This window comes from Pelobates fuscus, chromosome 4 (assembly GCF_036172605.1).
Source record: "Pelobates fuscus isolate aPelFus1 chromosome 4, aPelFus1.pri, whole genome shotgun sequence".
NCBI lineage: Eukaryota > Metazoa > Chordata > Amphibia > Anura > Pelobatidae > Pelobates > Pelobates fuscus.
In genome coordinates this window covers 306132600-306153821 of record NC_086320.1, presented here as the reverse complement: position 1 = coordinate 306153821, position 21222 = coordinate 306132600, and the positions used below count along the sequence as shown (strand labels likewise).

General features: G+C 35.2%; 1 protein-coding gene across 1 annotated transcript in view; it reads right to left on the bottom strand.

The window, feature by feature from the left end:
- COL1A2 (collagen type I alpha 2 chain) overlaps positions 1-20922 on the bottom strand; it is a 31164-nt gene extending 10242 nt beyond the window's left edge. The window contains exons 1-32 of the mRNA XM_063452263.1: positions 20717-20922; positions 15957-15967; positions 15652-15677; positions 14942-15034; positions 14139-14192; positions 12760-12804; positions 12533-12586; positions 12380-12433; positions 11516-11569; positions 11364-11417; positions 10478-10531; positions 9084-9128; positions 8526-8579; positions 8275-8319; positions 7657-7710; positions 6717-6815; positions 6582-6626; positions 6385-6483; positions 6180-6233; positions 5985-6092; positions 5375-5428; positions 5186-5284; positions 4768-4821; positions 4164-4262; positions 3992-4045; positions 3266-3319; positions 3105-3158; positions 2691-2744; positions 1848-1892; positions 1303-1401; positions 1016-1123; positions 813-866 (exon numbers count right to left, since the gene is read on the bottom strand). Coding sequence (XP_063308333.1) covers positions 813-866; positions 1016-1123; positions 1303-1401; positions 1848-1892; positions 2691-2744; positions 3105-3158; positions 3266-3319; positions 3992-4045; positions 4164-4262; positions 4768-4821; positions 5186-5284; positions 5375-5428; positions 5985-6092; positions 6180-6233; positions 6385-6483; positions 6582-6626; positions 6717-6815; positions 7657-7710; positions 8275-8319; positions 8526-8579; positions 9084-9128; positions 10478-10531; positions 11364-11417; positions 11516-11569; positions 12380-12433; positions 12533-12586; positions 12760-12804; positions 14139-14192; positions 14942-15034; positions 15652-15677; positions 15957-15967; positions 20717-20790 — 2004 coding nt within the window. The 5' untranslated portion in view covers positions 20791-20922. The remainder of the gene's footprint in view (positions 1-812; positions 867-1015; positions 1124-1302; positions 1402-1847; positions 1893-2690; positions 2745-3104; positions 3159-3265; positions 3320-3991; positions 4046-4163; positions 4263-4767; positions 4822-5185; positions 5285-5374; positions 5429-5984; positions 6093-6179; positions 6234-6384; positions 6484-6581; positions 6627-6716; positions 6816-7656; positions 7711-8274; positions 8320-8525; positions 8580-9083; positions 9129-10477; positions 10532-11363; positions 11418-11515; positions 11570-12379; positions 12434-12532; positions 12587-12759; positions 12805-14138; positions 14193-14941; positions 15035-15651; positions 15678-15956; positions 15968-20716) is intronic.
- Positions 20923-21222: the final 300 nt, after the last annotated feature.

Sequence of the window (21222 nt, the reverse complement as noted above, 5' to 3'; positions counted from 1 at the left end):
ACTTGCTCCTAGGTGCATTATATGATACCATAATATCTAGTCATTTTGGAATAATTATGTCCTAAGCATTTAATAAAAAATATTTATATAACAAATAGGGATCTTAAATCTCCAGTAATAATTGATTCAGCATCAGAATATCTTCCCTCTCTAATTTGTAGTGATGAATTTAGAGGGCAATGGCTTATGGGTCCAAAGAATGAAGGAATCTAAAAACATAAATATTGCTATATTTCTATAAATGATCATATATGTAATATTCTAATTAACCTAGTTTACTAAATATACATGTGAGAGAGGGTATAAAGGCTAATTTTTTTAGTAATGGTTTAGAATTAAAGTGTGTGCTTTGGGACATCTTATCAATCCAAACAATCCAAACAATGCAATTATCTTATATCATCATACATATCAGTGAACCGATATGTGTATTCTTGTGACTAATGTAATGCAAAATCTTCTCTTGTATACCAGAAATATGTATATCATGTAATTTCACCAATTCCCATTTAACGTTCAGTAAAAAATACACACGAACCTCAGCAGTGAGCCAATGCGTAGGCAGTGATTCTGTGCTGATTTTACTTTTTGATTTTCACTTTATCATATTTTTGTCATGACATCAAATTGGAAGTATCAGTTGGGTGAGGCAATAATTCAGGATTATATTAATAGGTGGAGCTTCTGTAGTTTTAGATGGCTTTGTAAGACACAGACGCCTGGATGCTGCATACACATTTAAAATTGCTACAAACAGTAAACAATTCCAACAAATGAGAAGCGTGCAATGTCATCAGTGACAGTTTACTTACACGGGCACCGTCTCTTCCAGGATTACCATAATCTCCAGTATTGCCAGCATCACCCTATAAAAAAAAGACATAAATTATTTAATTTGATCAATAAAACAACGTTGATTTGATATCTATTTAAAGATAATACATTTCAAAGAAACTGATACAAAGATGTAATTTTTAACACCATTATTATTATTATTATTATTATTAATTTTTACCTTTTCGCCTTTGCCTCCAGGAATACCGCCTGCACCTCTCTCTCCGGGCATTCCAGAAGGTCCAGATGGTCCAACACCGCCATTTAAGCCAGCAGCACCAGGCTCTCCCTAGATATTGATAGAAATCTATGTCATTTTATGCAAGAGAAAACAATAATGGCTCAAAGCGTGGCCTTCTGTTAACTATTACTAAGTATTCGAAAGGAAGAAGTTCTTGTCATGTTATCTAAGCAAAAATTCTAAATATGGAATGTCTGACAAAGTTAAATATTGCATTCAGAAAGTACCTTGTTTCCATCAGTACCAGGTGCACCAGTAGGACCACGGGGTCCAAGTGGTCCAAGAGGGCCAGCAGCACCACTTTCACCAGGAGCTCCACGTTCACCCTATTTAATTAATGGAAACAATGGGAAAGAATGAGCATGGACTAATAGAGACTAATCATAAAATTAACCAGCAAACTTAAAAGAGTAGAAAAATGTTAAATGTACTATATTACAAATTACAATACAGATTACAATTATGTTGATTCTAATTGACCAATGTGGTGCAGAAGAATATTTTACTATTTATATTTAGCAATTAAGTGTTATTTTACACACATTATGGGTACCTTCCTTTACAAAGGAAAACAATGGATCACATTTACTGATAACAGATCATGCATATAAATATATAAGATTTTTTTTTAACTAGGGGCGTCTTTTCACAATACATACTGGTCTTATGGAGGCTAGATTTTACATCTACAAAAAATAATTGCACTTACTAATTATATTTGTGCAAAAGCCATAGAGTCATGTATTGATTACTTCTGCTTGTTGATACTTACTCTTGGGCCAGCAGCACCAGCAGCACCGTAGTCACCAGGAGCACCCTTAATTATGAAAAAATAAATTGGTTAGTATAAATGATGAATAAATACATTTTAAATAAATATTTCTTTAGACTTCCATTTCTATGTTGGTGTGACTGATTGATGGCCTTATAACGTGATGTAACGTGATAATGAGAACCGGATGTCACTTGCTCATCTACTCTGTATATTGCATTGTAGAAAGTATCTCATTGCAGATAACGTTACGTCTAAACATTACCTTAATTCCCCAAAACGATGTTGTTTTTATATATAGTTCTAACCCCATATTAATCTATACTTCTTTGGTACAGTTTATTATCATGCACCAAGCTACAACATAATAAATTGAATATTTTAATATTCAATATCATAGTTTTTACTAAAATACGTTCATATCAGACCATATTTTTGCACAGTATATAAACTTTAGGATTTTTTAAACAATGTGTAAATATGATGATGACATATATTTAGCTAATTACTCTGGAAGCGGGTGTTCAGAAAATGTGTACCATCGTTCCAACAGGTTTTCAGGTTGGGATATTCTGTAGAGATAGTTTACGTTTGTCAATGTGACAAGATGATATATAAACCCGTGGATAGGATTTTGCCACAAATGGCCACAGGATCTGCCATTTGGTGGAAGGGAACAACATACCGAAGTTTAAAAAAGCCTGCAGCTTACATATTATTCTTCTTTCTAACAGAACCTTACACAAAAGGCTTTATTAAACTTATTTAATTTGTAGTTATTAAAAAGTCATTTAAATCATCTTGACTCATCTGGTCTGTTCATTCGATCCCTGCATTACTTACTCTCTCTCCAAGTTTTCCAGCTTCTCCAGGAGGACCTCCGGGTCCAGGAAGACCCTAGTTTAAAAAAAAAAAATACTTTTATTATCACAATGTAACTGTTCGGTAAAATAAAAAAGAAAATTGGGCTTTGCAATCTTTCAATAAAACAGTTTACTATGATAATAACAAAATAATTACAGCATCAGAAGGAAGCTAAAACTACATGTCTTAAATATCATATCTGTATATACTTTTGAGAAAGTGAAAGACTTATTCCGAAAAAAAAATAAAGTTTTTCATATTGAGATTTTAGTGGTGTCGAAAATATGTTCTACGCTGTAGATAAAACTCAAACTTCACATAGTAGATTACATCCAATACTGGAACATATCTTAACTCCTATATATAGTAAGGTGTTTGGAACCAACTGCTTACCTGGAATCCAGGAGCACCGGTGGGACCCTGTTCACCTCTTTCTCCTTGACCACCCTGAAAATCACAGCCAAGAAAATACATTAGAAGAAGACCTTTGACTTTTATGTTTATTGACAAAGAATTATGCAATTAAGATGATTCTAATTCAATTTTCTACTTACAGCAAGACCTGGGGGACCTTGTGCACCATTGTTACCATCGGGTCCAGGAGCGCCCTGAAAAAATTACATCAAAGAATTTGGACAGGTTAGAACATGTGGATTAAAAATGCCTTAAATACATCAAAAAATATCCAAACAATATGTTCTACGTACACAGCATGTGCAGCATTAACTACTCAATAGATTTAATTACATATCTATAGTATATGTTTATTGCATTATCTACCTGGTGTGTTGTATATCTTATACGCATAGTATGTGCACATTTTTACCTTGATAGTATAAGATATTGTATTAGATGCATAAAAATAATGTGTACAGCATTAGCAACAAAATAGAGGATGTTCTATTACTATGGTGTATTGTACTACAAATTACCTACATTGTATACTTAAATATATTATTTACATTATTTTGTACATTTATTGCTTTTCATTGGTTGTATGATATATTGCAAAAGTTACTTGCCTTTGCAAGCAATAGCATCCAATTTTCACTTGCCAGTGGCTTGTGGCAAGTGATAATCCCTACATTCATGCTATTGTTTGTAGTCGAGACTTCACAGGAACTTTACTATGTTATTATGTAATGCATGTTATGCATTATAATGCAAACACGTTTTGCACTCAGAATATATGAGTATAATATACACCTGTATAGTATTATACTGTACTGAATTAATTCTAACATTCTATGTCACAGGATGAGCAAATATATCAAACTTACTCTGTCTCCAGATAGGCCTTGGCTACCCTTTTCTCCGTTTTTGCCAGTCTCGCCCTATAAAATACAAACAAAAAACAAACAGATTAATGATGTTTATTGATCACTATGTATTAAGAATAAAAATTATTATCTTTATAGTTTTATGCCTTCAGAATATAAATGTAATACTTACAGGGGGTCCTTTGGGGCCAGGGAATCCAATGCTGCCAGGTTCGCCTCTGTTTCCAGTGGGGCCAGCGGGACCATTGCGACCCTCGGCACCGGGAGCACCCTTGTGAAGAAAGCATAACACAAACACAGTAAATCATCAACTATAACAACTACACCCAAATACTTTATTTCACTGATGACTGTGATTAAGCAGAAGCATATATATATATATATATATATATATATATATATATATATATATATATATATATATATATATATATATATACACACTTAAAATATAAGTTCTGCAAATTTCTTATAAGGAAAAGTGGTTTTGCACTCTGTCCACAATAGAAAATTCTAAAAAGTATGTTGAACTTATGTCTTATGTGCCACTATGCTTGGAACCTTAGGGGAGCCTATGGTGAATTAACACACATTTCGGTTATATAGCTTCATTCAAGTAAACCTAAAAGGAACAAAGCATTAGTAAATGTGCCATTATTTACTCTAAATCAGTGTAAGCAATGGCCACACTTCATCAATGATGACTTCTGTCCTTCGTGTTTTGTTATAATAATGATACTGGGGACATAATACCATTTGCAATATATGATACTTACAGAAAGACCTTCTTTGCCAGCAGGTCCAGGGTTGCCAGACTGACCAGGAAGACCCTATCAAAATACAGGGATAAAAAAAATATGTTAACATTACAGGTAACATGTGCACGACACTCACACAACTGAATTTATAACTGAAATCCACCTAAAAGGCATGCTAGGACAATTAAGGTACCGTGTCAGTCCTAATGACACCTATTGTAACTTATTGACCAGATGTACTTTTATTTATTTCCATGGCTCTTTTAACAATATAGATTGCTACAATAATGGTTGAAGTATTGGGATGTCACACTTTTTTATTATTTGGGAACTCTGGATAATATATAATATTATTGATGAGTTAAGCTCATCAATGTCCTTCAGTATCATGGTTCTGAAGAACTTGCATGGATGTTTGCCTGTAGGAGGAACTTACTCTGGCTCCAAGAAGACCAGGTTCTCCGGGGCGACCAGCATCACCATTGGGACCTCTTGCACCAGCAGGACCAGAAGCACCACGACTACCTGGAGCACCCTAGAAATACAGAATACATTTGACATTATGTTGGATCAGTGGGAGATATAGCAGATGCCATGAACATGATATTCACTAAGAAAGACTTACACTTCCACCAGCTCTACCATCAGGTCCAGGCAGACCACGTGTTCCAGGTGCACCCTAAATTAGAAGAAAGGCACCTTAATTAACAACAGAATCAGGAAAAGAATGCAGAACAGATCACACAAATGTAGTAAATATAAGCTCATACATTCTAATTGATCTATATGATCTGTTGATTTTAACCAATAAATGATAAGATAACATCACAAAATGCAAATTTAGTGATAACTAAATACAATAAGTATATTTTATGATAATCAGACAAGTGAATCTTAAGACAACTTAATCATGCCCAGAGTTGGTCCCTTCTCCTTTTCATTATTGACAGAAGTAAATGTTAAAAAATTGTCTCATTTAAGCACTCTCTCCTTATGCTGTATCCAGGAGACAATTAGCTAAAGTTAAGAAAAATTAAATCAAAAACCAAATCATCTCTTTATCAGTCTCACATTTATCCAGGCAAAACCTTGGAATCTATGTAATCGTTTTAAAGGTTAACCTATGTGAAAACCTAACTTTTTGGCCAGAGGAATCTTGTATCTTCTTTACAATAATCTCTATGCTTTTACCCAGTGTGTGTTTTGCCTAGCTAGCAAAATAGTATCAAACGTACTCTAATTCCAGCATTGCCAGCAGGACCAGATGATCCAGCTTCACCATTTGGACCTCTCTTTCCTTCCTCTCCAGAGGGACCAGCAGGACCTTGGGCACCAGAAGTTCCCTAAGTGCAAAGAACAAATGTCAAACAAGGATGTTGAAGCACAAAAAAAACTGAACATGAAAATGATATTTAAATAAAGGTACTTACAGGTTCACCCTTTGATCCAGTGTCTCCTTTTCCACCAGCTACACCAGGATCACCCTAAACCAAAAAGGTTATTGTCAGTATATATGATAGGAATATATGATGACCAAAATATGAAAAGTCAAGTTGTACTGTTCATATAATGCTTAATGGTAGTTAATAGAGTTAATAATAAACACCAGAACATTCTGATACAGCGTTTACTTACAGAAAGACCTCTTGCACCAGTAGGTCCAACAGGTCCTGATGGGCCAGGGATACCACGTGCACCGGGAAGACCAGGAGCACCAGACGTTCCAGGAAGACCCTGCAATAATAATACATATAACATTATTACTCCAATATTATCAATAATGCAACAAGTGCCGCATAGGATAAAATAGTTACATAGATTTAGATACTCACAGCAGCGCCTTTAGCACCGTTAACACCATTAGCACCAGGGTTTCCCTAGAAAAAAAAAGATTAATTAAGTATTTTTTTATTAACTTTTGTTGTTGGGGAATATTTTATTTATTTATTTCTATAATATTAACTTACAGCGGGTCCAACAGGGCCGACAGCGCCAGGGGGTCCGGGTTCACCTCTTCCACCTGCAGCTCCAGTAGGTCCAGTGTTACCAGAAGGTCCGATTTCACCCTAAAATATTAAATCATGCAAACTTTACTCATTAAAATTTTGCACAATAGAGAAATGATAAGCCTTCAACTAGTTGGTTCAGGGTTCCATATCTACATGTCTTAACTACAAAGGTAGTATAATATCCAAAAGTGAGATAATTTACAAATAGACTATGGGTATGTTCCTCATTGAATTATTTAGAATAGGAAGTTAATCATTTGTGAAATAAATTGTGGCATAGCTCTACAATATGGAGGCTGGTCTCTCTGTGTAAGTTACACTCATCGAATAGTGACATTGAGCTTCATTAGTTCCCATTGAAATCCATATTTTATAGGTTGCCATGCTCATCTAAGCCATTAAATGATATTTGTTGTAAGGCCAGGGTCCAACTTTATGATAACATAGCTTTACAATATAAGCTAGACTCTTCTCAGTTTCAAATGGGTCTTTATTGCATTGCAGAAAGCTTCAACAACTGGTTAAAACTGATAGACCGCGCAAGATAAATTTAATTAGACAGATACATTTAAATAGTTGTTATAAACATAGCACTTTTGCTCAGAAAGGAAATTTTTAGTAACACAAGTATATAATTTATGGGAGTCTAATGTAGATAAGGGGAAGGAATGACCCATTTGATAAATTCAGAAGTGTTAACACTTTTAAAATCCAAAAGAAATTGAATGTGAAGCTATACTATTTTTGTTTCTTTTTTCGTTCACATTTTGTTATATGTGTAAATTGATGTAAATTTGTAGAAAATAATAAATAAATAAAAAAATTAAATAAATGTAAAAAATGATACTCTTAGCAATAACATAATGCTGTGTGCAGGTAGAGAATATGACCAACATACCTTAGCTCCAGGAGCACCAGGGAGACCAGGAGCCCCAGCAGAACCAATAGGACCCTACAATCAATACAGAAACTGTTAGAAATTGGCAAATATATACTTTTTTTGATTCACAAATTAAATTATAGATGCATGAGAGTATGTTTAGAAAAAGGGTCGTTACTAATAAATTCAGAAATAGATAAGCACATTGTAACATTTTAGGAACATTTTAAATAAGTAAGTATGAAACTAAACAGGTTAACAATATCAGTTTTTTTTATTTTTTTTATTTTCTCTAAAAACTTAATATCAGCACCATTCTGCTAAATGTAACCTTTTTTAGCCATAGTACAGCATTTCTAAACAGAACTATGGCATATAAAGGTTTAAAATTCTAAACTACAATATTTTTTGAACACATGAGCTCTGCAAAAGAAACAAGTGAATAATTTGCAAAAACAAAATGATAATTTTTTATAGATAGTAAGTAATGGGTGTGTTGATAGCAATACATTTGCAAGAGATAACACTTAAAAAAATGAGATCTTGATAGTGGAAGACAGGTGCAAAAAAATCTTATATTTCCTGTTTCAGCCTTGACATAGCTTTAAGAAAATAACATAACAAGTTTATACTTACAGCTGGACCAGTTGGACCATTGCTACCATCGCTTCCACGAGCACCCTACAGGAAAGAAAAATACACAAAATATTAGCTTATTTAAAAATTTACAATATCAGTGAAAGAAATGAGAGACAGAGTGCAAGGTTTCTATGACATCATTCATAAAAATGTAATAAAAAATGAGTCAAAAATTTAATTTATGATAATCAGGGTTATCCATTCCTTGAGTTAGGTTTTTTAAATGACGAATGTGGTAATACACTTACAGCTGGGCCGGCGGGTCCGATACGTCCTCTTTCACCTGAAAGACCACGAGCTCCCTAAAAGTACAAAAAAAGGGAGAAATGTTTAAATGTTTATTTAAAAAATCCAATTTTTTAAGTTGTCTCAATGATATTGTCAGTGTGACAATGATATTGTCAGTGGTGTTATGAGGACTATTGATCTAATAATTATAACTGATATATGTTGAAAATATGTGCTATGTGCTCTACCTTAAACGGCTAGAAGTGATTATGTCTATTTGGATTTAATGGATTAAGTATGGAGTCAGGGCAGGTAACCTTTCCACTCTTGGTATTGATGATCTCTAAGTCAACCACAGAAGATAATGGGAACTGTTATAATATCTTGCATAATATTACAATCATTGCGAGGCAATATGTCTTTCACTGTTAATTAGCATATGATTGGTTGGTGCCTGTGGGTGTAGGCATGTCTTAGCATTAATGGTGGTTTGACCACAATTTAGGTTTGTCATAGGTACAATGTTATGAATTAGAAACAATAATGATAATTATAATAATAAAAAAATTAATACTTACAGATTGGCCGGGGGATCCATTTTCACCATTGGCACCATTTTCTCCCTATAAAGGAAAAGTAAATGGATTAAAAACTTTTGTCACTCATCACAATTAATTGACATCCCTCCAGTTTCTATGGTATTCTGTAGAATGTAGGCAATCAAGCAAGAAACATTACAGAAGAGTCCTACGAATTTGGAGGACAGCCTCTTTCAAAAGTTTAAGCAATATAGTAATTTAATAGTAAGTAAAGCATCTTGAATGTGAATGTCCGATGTTAAAATTCCATTTTTCCCACCAATATTCAGGTTTTGGGATACAGGGGCGAGCGAGATATGTAAGTATGACGTATGGTGTTACCACTTCCCTATATTTTGAATTAATATACAGGATTTTAAATAGTTTTGAAACTTTATATGTTGCTTTTTTAATGCACCGACCCCTGTATGTGTATTTTATATAAATGGTGGTCATTTTTACAATACCACTGTTAAGAATTTTTGTTTCTTCTTTATCGACATGATTATTGTTCAAGAATATTTAACATTTTTGTAAAGTAGTGGAAACATTTATGCCACGATCATCATTTCCAGGATAATATTATGTCCAGTTTTCGAGATCTTATCCAGACATTACAGAGAAATTTCAAAGATGGACAATTTAGGTTCTCCGGTCTCCAAAAACAAATCTGATGAAATTATACTTATGATAGCTCAGAGTTTGACATCCATAAATGAAGCACCATGGTTTAAAACTTGGGTAACATTTAAGAACAACCTATTTATTTGCCTGTATGTATATTACATTGGAGGATTGATGCTATTCTATTGATAATTGAATAAGAATGGTTATGTAACCATTTAAAATTTCTTGTATATTTAATTCCTGCAAATTAATTTGTTTCTATAGCAACACAGCAGTATTGTCAATGCCAATGATACAATATTGTGCCCTGATGAGCACATTGCAGTGACAGGTGTACTTGCATACAACAACGAACGCTGAATCATTTCTAGGTACACGAATGGGAAAGAAAAAACATTAATGTGTGAAGCTGCTTTACTTCCTGTGAAGGCAAGGATTTTTTTTTATTATTTTCTAATGCTAATAAAATAAACATTTAAATGCTCTGTATCTGAGCTTTGATATTTAGTAGATTTATGAGACTTCCTTTTATTGACTAGATAGTACTGAATTTAGTAATTGCAATAAAGCTAAATCCTACAATAAGGCTCGATACTAGTTTTGGGGTAACCAGATAGTGTATTACATGCAACAGGACAAGGAACAGCACTCCATATCACGTGCCTTCCATTGACAAGAATTCCAGTATTAATCTGTCAATTTGTACCAAACAGGTGCCATCATAGTATAGAGCACATTCTAGTACAAGTCATAACATTTCATGTTACCTTGACACCAGCAGCACCTGGGGCTCCCTTCTGTCCATCAAGACCATTGTGACCCTATGAAATGAAAATCTAGATGTTAGCATCATAATACCATAAAATAGTCATTTTATTCATGTAAATTCCCAATGATGCTTTCCTGTAGTCCCATATGAAGTTTTTTTACATGATTATTGAGATTGGTGTTTCTTTCCATTGCAATCATTATTTCTAGACCGTCTAAATCTGTTTCAAGACCAATACATTGTAAACTACAATTGTTAATTAGATCTGAATGATGAAGCCATTGTTATTTCCTTATCCAAAAATGCTAACTGGTTGACATAATACTGATATCTGACATACAGCTAACAGGTACCATTGCTGCTAAATGTCCAACACATTGGAATGTATTCAATAAACTAGAAACAGGGAACATTTTGAGATTTTAAGATACAATAGCCCAGCTGGAAAATACCGCTGAGTTAAAGTATGTTTCATAGGTAACATTTTCATCCAAAATTTTGCAATTCCCTTTTTGATTATTTCCAATTTATTGAAAAATAAGCATTTTTCTTTTACATACCTTTAACATCTGCCATTAGTCCTTTGAGTAGTTCAAGTTTGTTTAATGTATTTATTTTAACCGTCCACATTTTCAAATAATACAATGCTACAAAATGATATTTAAAAAAATTGGAAGAGCCACGTATTGTGTGCTCTTTTCTAGATAGTGGACAGACAGTGGACTAGAACATAGTACTAGAACATATCATCCTTAACATTGTAGACGTATGTACTGTATCTCTCAGTTGACACTAAGTGTAAATACATTTTAATATACAAATTAGCTTTTGTAATGAAATGGAAACCTAAATTTGACCATATATTTAATGAAGTAGTAACTTACTCTAATTCCTTTAAATCCGGGGAGTCCGGGAGTTCCGGGGAAACCACGAGCACCCTGAAATAAAAAAAGGAGGTTAATTATTCAGTCTGTTAAACAGATGATCGTTATAACCTCTTGCTAGATATTGTATTAGCAGTAAACTTTCTCCTTACCTGGGGTCCAACTGTGCCTCTATCACCTGGTCGTCCTGATTTGCCTGGTATACCCTAAACAAAAGAAGGAACATGTTTGTTAATTATGAAGACATAAAAAATAAATCAGCTTGCTAACCAGAGCAACAATATCTTACTCTCAGTTTCCTCCATCAACTCTCTGCAAGATAATTAGAAATACAATCTTGTGATCTTATTCACTAAAGTAGTATATGGCCTGAAGCAACCTGAGATGTGCCAGGTCTAAAATGGTCTCATAGCCAACTTGCAAACTTAGGATATTTAAATACTAAGTTAAAAAACTGTAAGAATTTTACATATATTGCTCACCAGTCTATTATAGAGCTCTAGAACCCTTAGCACACATGATCCATGTCTTTTAACACATTACCATTACCACTTTATGTTTATAGTGTGGATAGATTCTTGATTTTGAAATTTCTTTGACAAGACATTGCCTCTTGTTCCATTGTATGGAAGGGCCTTCTTCAAGGGTCATCTCTGTGGTCAAAGTATACCCTGAAGCTTTTGTATGGATGGAACTCTTTCCTTTGTTGATCACTTTGAATGGACATCCTCCTTGGGGCATTTCTACCAATGGACCTGTTTCGTGATTCTATTTTATGAATAGTCCTTTTTCTCTAGGCCTTTTATATGTATGATCACTTCTCCAATTCCTTACTCACATAGTTTGCCTCCTCATTAAATGTTGTGGATCTTGAACTACAAAAACATTCACTGGCCTCTAGCATAACATCTAATACAGTCCATTTTATATTATTCATGTTAGAGGCTGTATTGCATAATTTAATACATTGTCTTTCTACAGGAAACAAATGAGTAAGTAGTCTACATTATACTTACATCTTCACCGGGTTTTCCAGGGGAACCACCTGGACCTCTTGAACCAACAGGGCCCTAAAATAACCAAATGATAAAAGTCAAATTTAACAATAAATGTTTAATTAGGTAAATAATAGAAAATGTCAAAAAAGTATTTATTTTTGGAAGACTTACAGTTTGACCTGGTTCACCAGGTTCACCGGGAAGTCCTTGAAATCCTTGTGAGCCCTGAAATAGAAATGCAACTGATTGAAACATTACATCTTGGTAGATCCAACATCAGCAAACAGCGACCCGCACTCACTAAATGGTGTTTAGAAAGCACTACCACTCATACAGGTGAATTCACGTTAAGGCACATTAAAGCTTAGAAACATTTTGGAAACTTGTATTAAACTTACTGGAAGTCCGGATTGTCCTTGGGGTCCTTGAGGTCCCATTATACCCTGCAAAATAAATGATTTAGTCCACAAAAGTGAGGTATATAAATACAGCTCATAAGTATTACTTGAAATATCCTGGACAATATCATTATATTATGCTGAACAAACAACTACAGCCTACGGCTGAGAGTATTGCTTTTGGCCACCCATGCACTCTAGTATACTAGATATTAATAGGCATTCATATAATAAAAAGCTAATTTTGCAGTTTATTGCACTTTAATAAATATCCTGCAGGCTGCAGACTTAGATTGTTTTCCATCACATGTGTAGAACAAGTAATTTGTGTTGTTTAGCATCATGGCAGCCTGTTTTTGCTGCTGTGGTAAGTAACGCACCTACCACATAATTAATTCCAATGACAGCACACCATGACTCTGCCCAAAGTACATGGCACTTTTGGGATGCTACACAATGTCACAGCCATGTTGTGCTCATAACTAAGCCCATGTGCGCGCTGCCATGAAAACAAATGTTACACTGGAAGGCCATAAGCATTTCTGAACAGATGGGTTGAGGAATTTCTTAAACAATTGAAGACTAGGGGAGAGTGTGATAGGGGTAGGCAGGCCGTTCGAAAGAAAAGGAGACACCCCTGAGAAGAACAATATATAGCAAATATTATAGTGGATGTCAATGCCACTTTAACTAGAAGTGAAGTTCTGGTGGAACAGGGAACCTCACATTTTACCCCTATGGCAAGAAGTGAGAAGTTACAATAAACAAGCTCTACTTATTTCCCAGGTTGGTCTTCAAGAAATGTTTGACTAGAATCTCCTCCACTGGTGAGTGTGTCAGGTACTCTGATATATAGATTCAGAATGCTAAATCTGACATTGTGTTTCTATGTTAACAGTTGACTGAAGGAACTAAGTCATAGAATTGTATAGTACACACTATAAATGCATCCAAAAGCTCGATGGACTTTAACATCCAGTCAACATGTGGGCATGTGCACAACGGGAGTTATAACCTCAAACATGCTCATGGACTTCTGTTTCCTAATTGACTAAACCTAAAATTAAGAAGGTCATTGCAAATCGCGAGATAAAACAACAAAACTGGATCCTTTCTCCAAGTCATCTGTTCAGTTTTGCTATTGTGGCCTAGTATTTGTATTGCCCTTGTTAATCTATGTCTTAGAAAAAAAATGTGACCATTTAAATTGGAATTCTTATAAACACAAAATGATCTATATTTTGTAAAAGTTATAGCTTGTATCTATGAGTTTTTTTAGAAAATGTTTTAGAACAATGTATACACCAGATATTGTCACTTTTCCTTAGGGCATGGACTGTAATCAGAATGAACGTTACATAGTCTATATATTTACACACCTGTGGTCCTGGTTCACCGCCTGCTTTCGATGAGTCATACTGAGCAGCAAAATTCTGAGGAAGATAAGAAAAAATTATAGTATCAATTTTATTTTTAGGTCGTGGAAATATTGATTTGTTCGAATTTCTAAGGTTCGGACTGGCCTCAAACTAGTAGCTAGTATAATTCTCTCTAATGCTTATACAATTTATCAACCCAAAGTCCTAGTGTGGACAAGAGTGTTTTATGGTTGACCCACCATAGAACTTTGTGAGATCTAAGCAATTGATGACCAAATGTGCCTGATTCATGCATTTGCTGTATAGTAATTATACCTGCAAGGCCATGGATGGTTCAGGAATGTGTGCTTTATATGATCTGTATTTCTAATAGATATCAAAATGCTCATAACAGAATGGACTAAGCATATATATTTTGTCCATCCTTGCCTAATGAGCACAACCTTAATTCTAGATTTCCTACTCAAATCTGATCGTCGTGGGAATTTTTCATCCAGAACATTTAGAATGTGATATAGAATGATATTATCAAGTACTAAGTACAAAAATCTCTTAATGAGATCAATAAAACAACATTTGTTTATGTTGGACTCGTGTGACTCGTGTGTGATGAATTAGTGTGACATCTCTGAGATTTTAAGTCTAGGGTAGGAGTAGGCCACCTTCATGTCCCCTGATACTTTGCCATCATTATGGCTATAAAAACATAATGGGAAATGTAGCCCACGACATCAGTGGAGCTAAAGAGTTGCCTACTCCTGGTCTAGGGAATCAGAAGCTGATATTAAGATTTAAATCCTTACTCCGCCAAGGCCAGGGGCTCCAGGAAGACCAGGTGGGCCCGGTAAGCCTGGAAGTCCATCGTCGCCGTCTCTGCCTGGGTTGCCTGGAAGACCCTACAAACACAAATGACATCTACTCAATAATGTTGACTTAGAAAGGTGACAGGAATGTAGATTGCCATAAGCAAGTTGCCTATTATACTTCTGTTGCAGGCCTGAACACGCCTTTAGTGCAATGGATCACATAATACTAACTCTTTACTCAAGTGAGAATTAAAAGTGAATTTCAAACTCAATGCAAAAATAGCCGAACTGGAAACCTTCTCTAAATAAGCTATGTTTCCTTTACAGCTAGATCGGCCTTACATTTTAATTTCACTTTGAATTCGCTTGGAATTCTTAATTTAGCGAATAACCGTGTTAGAGTTAGTGTTTCCATGTTTCCATGTATGTGTTTTTATACTTCTGTCTATGTCCCTCGGATGCTGAGGGACTCAATCTTCCCATAACCCTATAACGGCCCCTCTGCTTATCAACTGATATATGGTGGTTATTGAAGGGCCGTGACTGTGGTAATTTTATTTTAGTAGTCATTGCAGTATTAGAAAAATTATTGATTTATCAGCAATGTTGTTTTTTATCTACTTCTTCATATAATATCTGATTCAGGTTATAATATTAGAATATTGGTCTCATGTTACAAGAGCAGAACAAGCTTTAGGATTCCTTACCCTATCTCCCTGAGGCCCCTTCCGTCCTTCGTTTTCCTGTTGGAAAGAACATGCTCAGTCAAGTCACATAAATCATCATGATGCAAGACATACATTACAGATAATCTAAACCTAGAAATATCTAGTACTATGAATGCAAAATGAATGCAAAGACAAACGTATTCCTATACACAGCATTACTGCAAACCAAGGTTGGCCACTAATAGCCCATTTCTTGTAAAACTGCAACTTCCATGATGGATTGATAGCCTTAAGGCCGACAAAGCATCATAAGAGTTGAAGTTCTACAGAAGCTTGAATTTTACCTTTTGACCCCCTATATTGCACCATTAGCCAATAAACTGTCAAATGTCAATCAAATAATTTGCTCTACCATAAGTAGGCCAGTTCTCAATGTTCTAACCAAATAGAGGCCACAGTACCAATACAATATACTTTCCTACAGATTAGATTAGACAGACTTTTAATAATAAAAGCAGATTTCTGAGTGTTACACGGAGAGGAAATCACCCCAATAGGCAAACAATAATTATCTGATTTCACATCTTTTGATCAAAATGGTGCTTGTTGGATCATTAATCAAAACCCTATAGAGTGATGCCATCAATGTTTTAGTCAGGGATACTTATAAAACGACTTATTTTGAAGCGGTGTGATATAAAAAACATACATGGCAGTCTGCAGTCTGCAGTCTGCATTTTTCAAAGTTACCAAACGTAACTTTGAAAAATGCATTTCCAGATTTTAATAACATTGTAATTACAGAAGCCAAAATGTCAAAGAAAAGTTTGGTGGATTCTGTACAGCCATTACGAGAAAGCATGATGGGAGTTGTTCTCCCAGTAGATGTACTGCCAGAGACCACAGATGAACCAATCCTGTAGCAAAACATTTCTCTTTTTCCCGGATGTAATGAGACAACAACGGTAAAAACTGAAAAAGGCCTACAAATTATAATTTTTAACAATTCTAAATGGGTTTTCTGATTACAGCTCTCACGACTTTTCCTAATCACACTTTAAGTTACTTACATTTTCAAAACTAGCTACCCTGCTTGCTCCCTCATAAATTTCCCTCATAAAATCAAGTTATACATCAGCAGTTTAATCATTGACTTAAGTCCCACATAACATATAAACAGAGCCAGCAACTTTGAGAGTTAAACAAAGCAATGTCTATTTTATATTTTCTTTTTTATTCTGCAGGGCGTAGTGTGATTAGGAGAAAATGCACAAAAGCTTTGCTGTGATCAGAAAACACGATCAGATATTTGAAATAATGTTCACTCAAATCAGTTTTCACCATGTGATCTCATAAACACTTCCATAACCCCAAATTTAGGCCCCAATGAGGACAGTCCCTCTAATAATGACTGATATCTAGGCCCAATATGTATAACTTGAACTAGTCTGAACTACACAATGTGCCACAACAAAACACCAACAGGTACCAAAGTACACCATGCAACTATCACATCTTCTAAACATTAGCCCTCTCTGAAATATAATTCTCAGTTTAGTTTAAAAAGGGCTGGATTAAATCAAATGAGACAATCCTATTTCTGGTAACTGAATAGTGTTTTTTTCCATTGATATTTATAGGAAACGTACTATTCAGTTACCAGAAAAATACTTATCTCTTATAATAGAATCAAGTCCAATAGGTATTTATCGAGGGAAACAGGTGCAATACTGGGGCTAAAGTGCGTTGAGACATTCTATTGGTTTCAATAGTGATCTCTTCTTATTCAGCCCTTTTTTCCAGAATTGCATTCATTTCCAACAAGAGAAACATAAGATATTTGGCTTCCTCACCCACAGATCAAGAAAAACAAAACATAAACTTAATAAATACTGCAATAATGATAGTTTGACATCCTACATCTTAATAGCAATATAAAAACCCCAAGCCATGCATGATTTTAATAATTCCAAAATGTTAAATCTGGAAACATGCACGAAAAAAAAAAGGTATAAACCGGAGTAAATATTTATCTGGAGTATCTTCAAGTTCGTGAGCAAATCCATTTGCGACGAAACACATTTTGCATCCACACCTGACTTTATCCATAATGTTGCGGCAGATCATAAGGTTCCCAAATCCCCTTGTTTTCCAAAAGTGCAAATCCATTTGGGATATTTTTTGCTTGTTTCCAGATTTCTCATCTGAATTATTTGCCCATGCCATGATGCCCCCTATATGAGAGAGCCCACTTTAAATCCAGCCCATACAGGAAGTCTGGGTGGGTTCATGCAATCTGTAGCAAATCCAATGAATGGAACAGGTTCTACTAAAAGTAAACATACAAATGTGGGAGTAGAGAAAGATAATCGCATGCAGCTATACTGACCTCATCTGTACGGCACAAATGTGATGGGGGGAGAGAGAGAGGGGGGAAAAAAAGAACAGATTAAAATTAACACAATCTCCAAATTGATATTTAACACATCTAATAAAGGCATTGTAACATTATAAATAAATTACATTTTTTTTGTTTTAGGATTTCCATATACAGGTAGGTATATTGGTATATTGGTATATGACTCCAGTACAGACAAGTAAGCACCTATATGTCGGGGTATCAGAATTGTTCAGACCAGAATAAAATAGTTGGCTATTCAAGTATAAATATAATGATCTGGGTGCCAGAGTATTATGAAAGTAGCAAGCATTTGGTAAATTTGGGAGAATTCTGCAGCTATTTGTGCACCTCTCCAACAGTATAAATGAGTGGTCAATTTTAGGAAGAAGTAAAAACGTTTGATGAATATCAATGTTATGGAGACACAATTATTTAAGTAATTAGTTGAGGGATGCCTTAATTAGCAGCAACTTGAGATGCACTGAGAACTGGGCAAAATCTAGGCCAAATTAGGGGATGTAGAAAAAACGAATCTTCCCTACTGTTCTGTTGTGTACATTTCCTCTACATTTTGCAATTTGTTTTAATTCATTTAACAGTCAATTGTTGGGGATTGCCCATGTTAAATGCTACTTTTAGTGTCAAATAACTGAGCTGGAAACATAGCTGACTAGGAGATTTTTTCAATATGGTATTTAGCCAAAGATCCCTTGCTGAATTCCTGATGATTCACTATTGTGTAAATAAATGGATTTTCACAATAGTTAAAGTTAGTCGCCAGCAGGGTTATTTTGTATTCACTCAATGTGAATTTAAAGTAAATTTCAAAATGTAGGCCAAAATAGCCCAAAGGGAATTACTGACTTGAAATTCACTTTGCATTTACTTGGAATTCCAACAATTCCCATTTTAGTGACTAACCCTGTAAGTTATGAATTAAGGCTAACAACGAGGCCTAAAGGTTGAAAGTTCCCCTTTAGTTTCCCACAATTCCAGGTTCAGTGATAAACCCAACTATTTTGTGAAAAAAAATATCTATATATGGATCTGCTTATAAATCTCAGGGGGAGGGAGTGGAGGGTGCCCACTACCATGAGAACACGTTGTTACCAATGAGAACAGTAACAACGCGTTTAATGCTAAAATATTGTGGTGGCATATGTGAAGACAATAAGTAAAAATATTTGTAAAGAATATCAGTTATCTGCAGAATATTTAAATTGTGCTTACTCTGCAGTTAAATATATATATATTTGTGATTTCAAATATGTATCACAGATATATAGCTATGTATTTGTTGTTGTGTAAAATGACCACTAGATGGCGCAGTGATTCTTAGAACACATTCCCTGGCCGCTGGCTACATTCTTCAGTGAACTAGTCTGTACAACGTGGGGGCTGAACAGCCTTAGGCAGCTGTAACAAAAACCAGACTCCTATTAACCCTTAAACGCCCAGTGCGCATACACAAAGCATTGGATTCCTTTACTTTGTGTAGAATAAGTAAGCTAAGTTAAGGAGTGAGTAATTAGACTAAGACATGCATGATTTCAATATTAAACATTATTTATTTTCATTGTACTTCTTAACTAAAGACCTGTGCTTCACTGTTCTGTAATGTCACATATATTGTTTTTAATTTATTCTCTAACACTATTTAACAGTGCTGGGCAATCTGACACAAATCTTTAGGTACTTATATTTACATTGTCCTCAATCTCTCCACTTGTGGAAGAGCCACAGCTCCCACCACTCCCAGCTTGCACGGAAAAGGCTGAGGGTGAAGAGAGCTGCAATCCAAAAGACATTGATGACCTCATGGGGTTTTAACATACATAATGAGAGAATGGACAGCGTCCATTTCCTTCAAACAGTGAGGTAATGTCTAGAAAAAAACTTTTTATCCACTAGTGGCACCATAAATGTGTTGCTCCCCCTCCCTACATGGGAAGTATGAGAGCAGAGGGGATTATTTAAACACGTCTCTACAGGCAGCAGCAATAGGATATCAGGTAATCACTGCCCACTGCTTCTAAAAGTTTAAATTAGAAATCTTTTTTTGATTTGTATGCAGGGAGATGAGAATGATTTTCTTAAGTTATTCCTAGACACATTCCCCATCGATAGAAATAATAATAGTAAAACTAATTAGAATTATCCCTGGAAAGTAATCAAACATCTGTTTGCTTAGAGAGTTTTGGTCCCCTGCAGTATCTCGCAGACGCCACTAGATGGCGCGCGACGGGAGGCTTTTAGACGCCCAGAAAGTTCAGACAATGATGTACAACGCCCAAAGCTTCCAGATGTGCCAAGCACTGAAACTTTTGTTTTCTGCATCTCTAAACACTGGAAGAATAACATTCAGCCACTCTACAAATATGTATTTAAAAAAACAAAAACAAAAAAACTTTATTGCTGTTTTTGGATACCATGCAATGCAGTGCACTAAAGCAATACAGAACTTAATAGCATCTGAGCTCATTATTGGCAAATGGCCATTCTAACTAGAGGCAGAAAGCATCTGCTTATTGTTACCATAAAAAGAAAAAAAAATCCCTTTACCATTTACTATATGCAGCCTAAACAGCGTAGGACAGAATAAAGCAGATAGAAAGGGATTTAACCAACACCAAACCTCTTTAAACCTTATCCTCAGCCAACCATGCAACCCCCCGAGCTCTCTTTATAAAGAATAAAAGGCACTTACATTGACATGTTGCTAGGCATAGGGTTACTGCAAGCAGCAACAAAGTCCTTGTGTCCACAAAGCTGAGCATGACTATTGTCTAGACATGCAGACTCCTTGTGATTAAGAGCCCGGGTGGTTAGTACTTATGGGGTTGCTGTCATGCAGTCTTGTAGTTACTCCAAACTTAGCAGAAACCTGCTGCCTTGATGCTAAGATAATAAAGACTGCTCTGCCCCATTTATACGACAGGAGGTTCCCTCTGCACAAAGTCATCAGGAGCCTCCAGACCAATGAGAGTCTTAGAAACTCCTCCTAACCCCCTTCCAAGCCTGCCTGGAGTCCTGAGCTTATCTCAGACCTTCCTTCCTCCCCACTTTTTTTTTTTTTTTTTTCCTTTGGCAACAAAAGATGTGATGATGAAGGCACTGTTAAACTGTTAAATTAGTTCCATTCTTTTTGTGTACGTGGACAGTCATGTGTTTAAAATAAGTTTGAAGGATTTTTTTTCTCAAATTTTAGT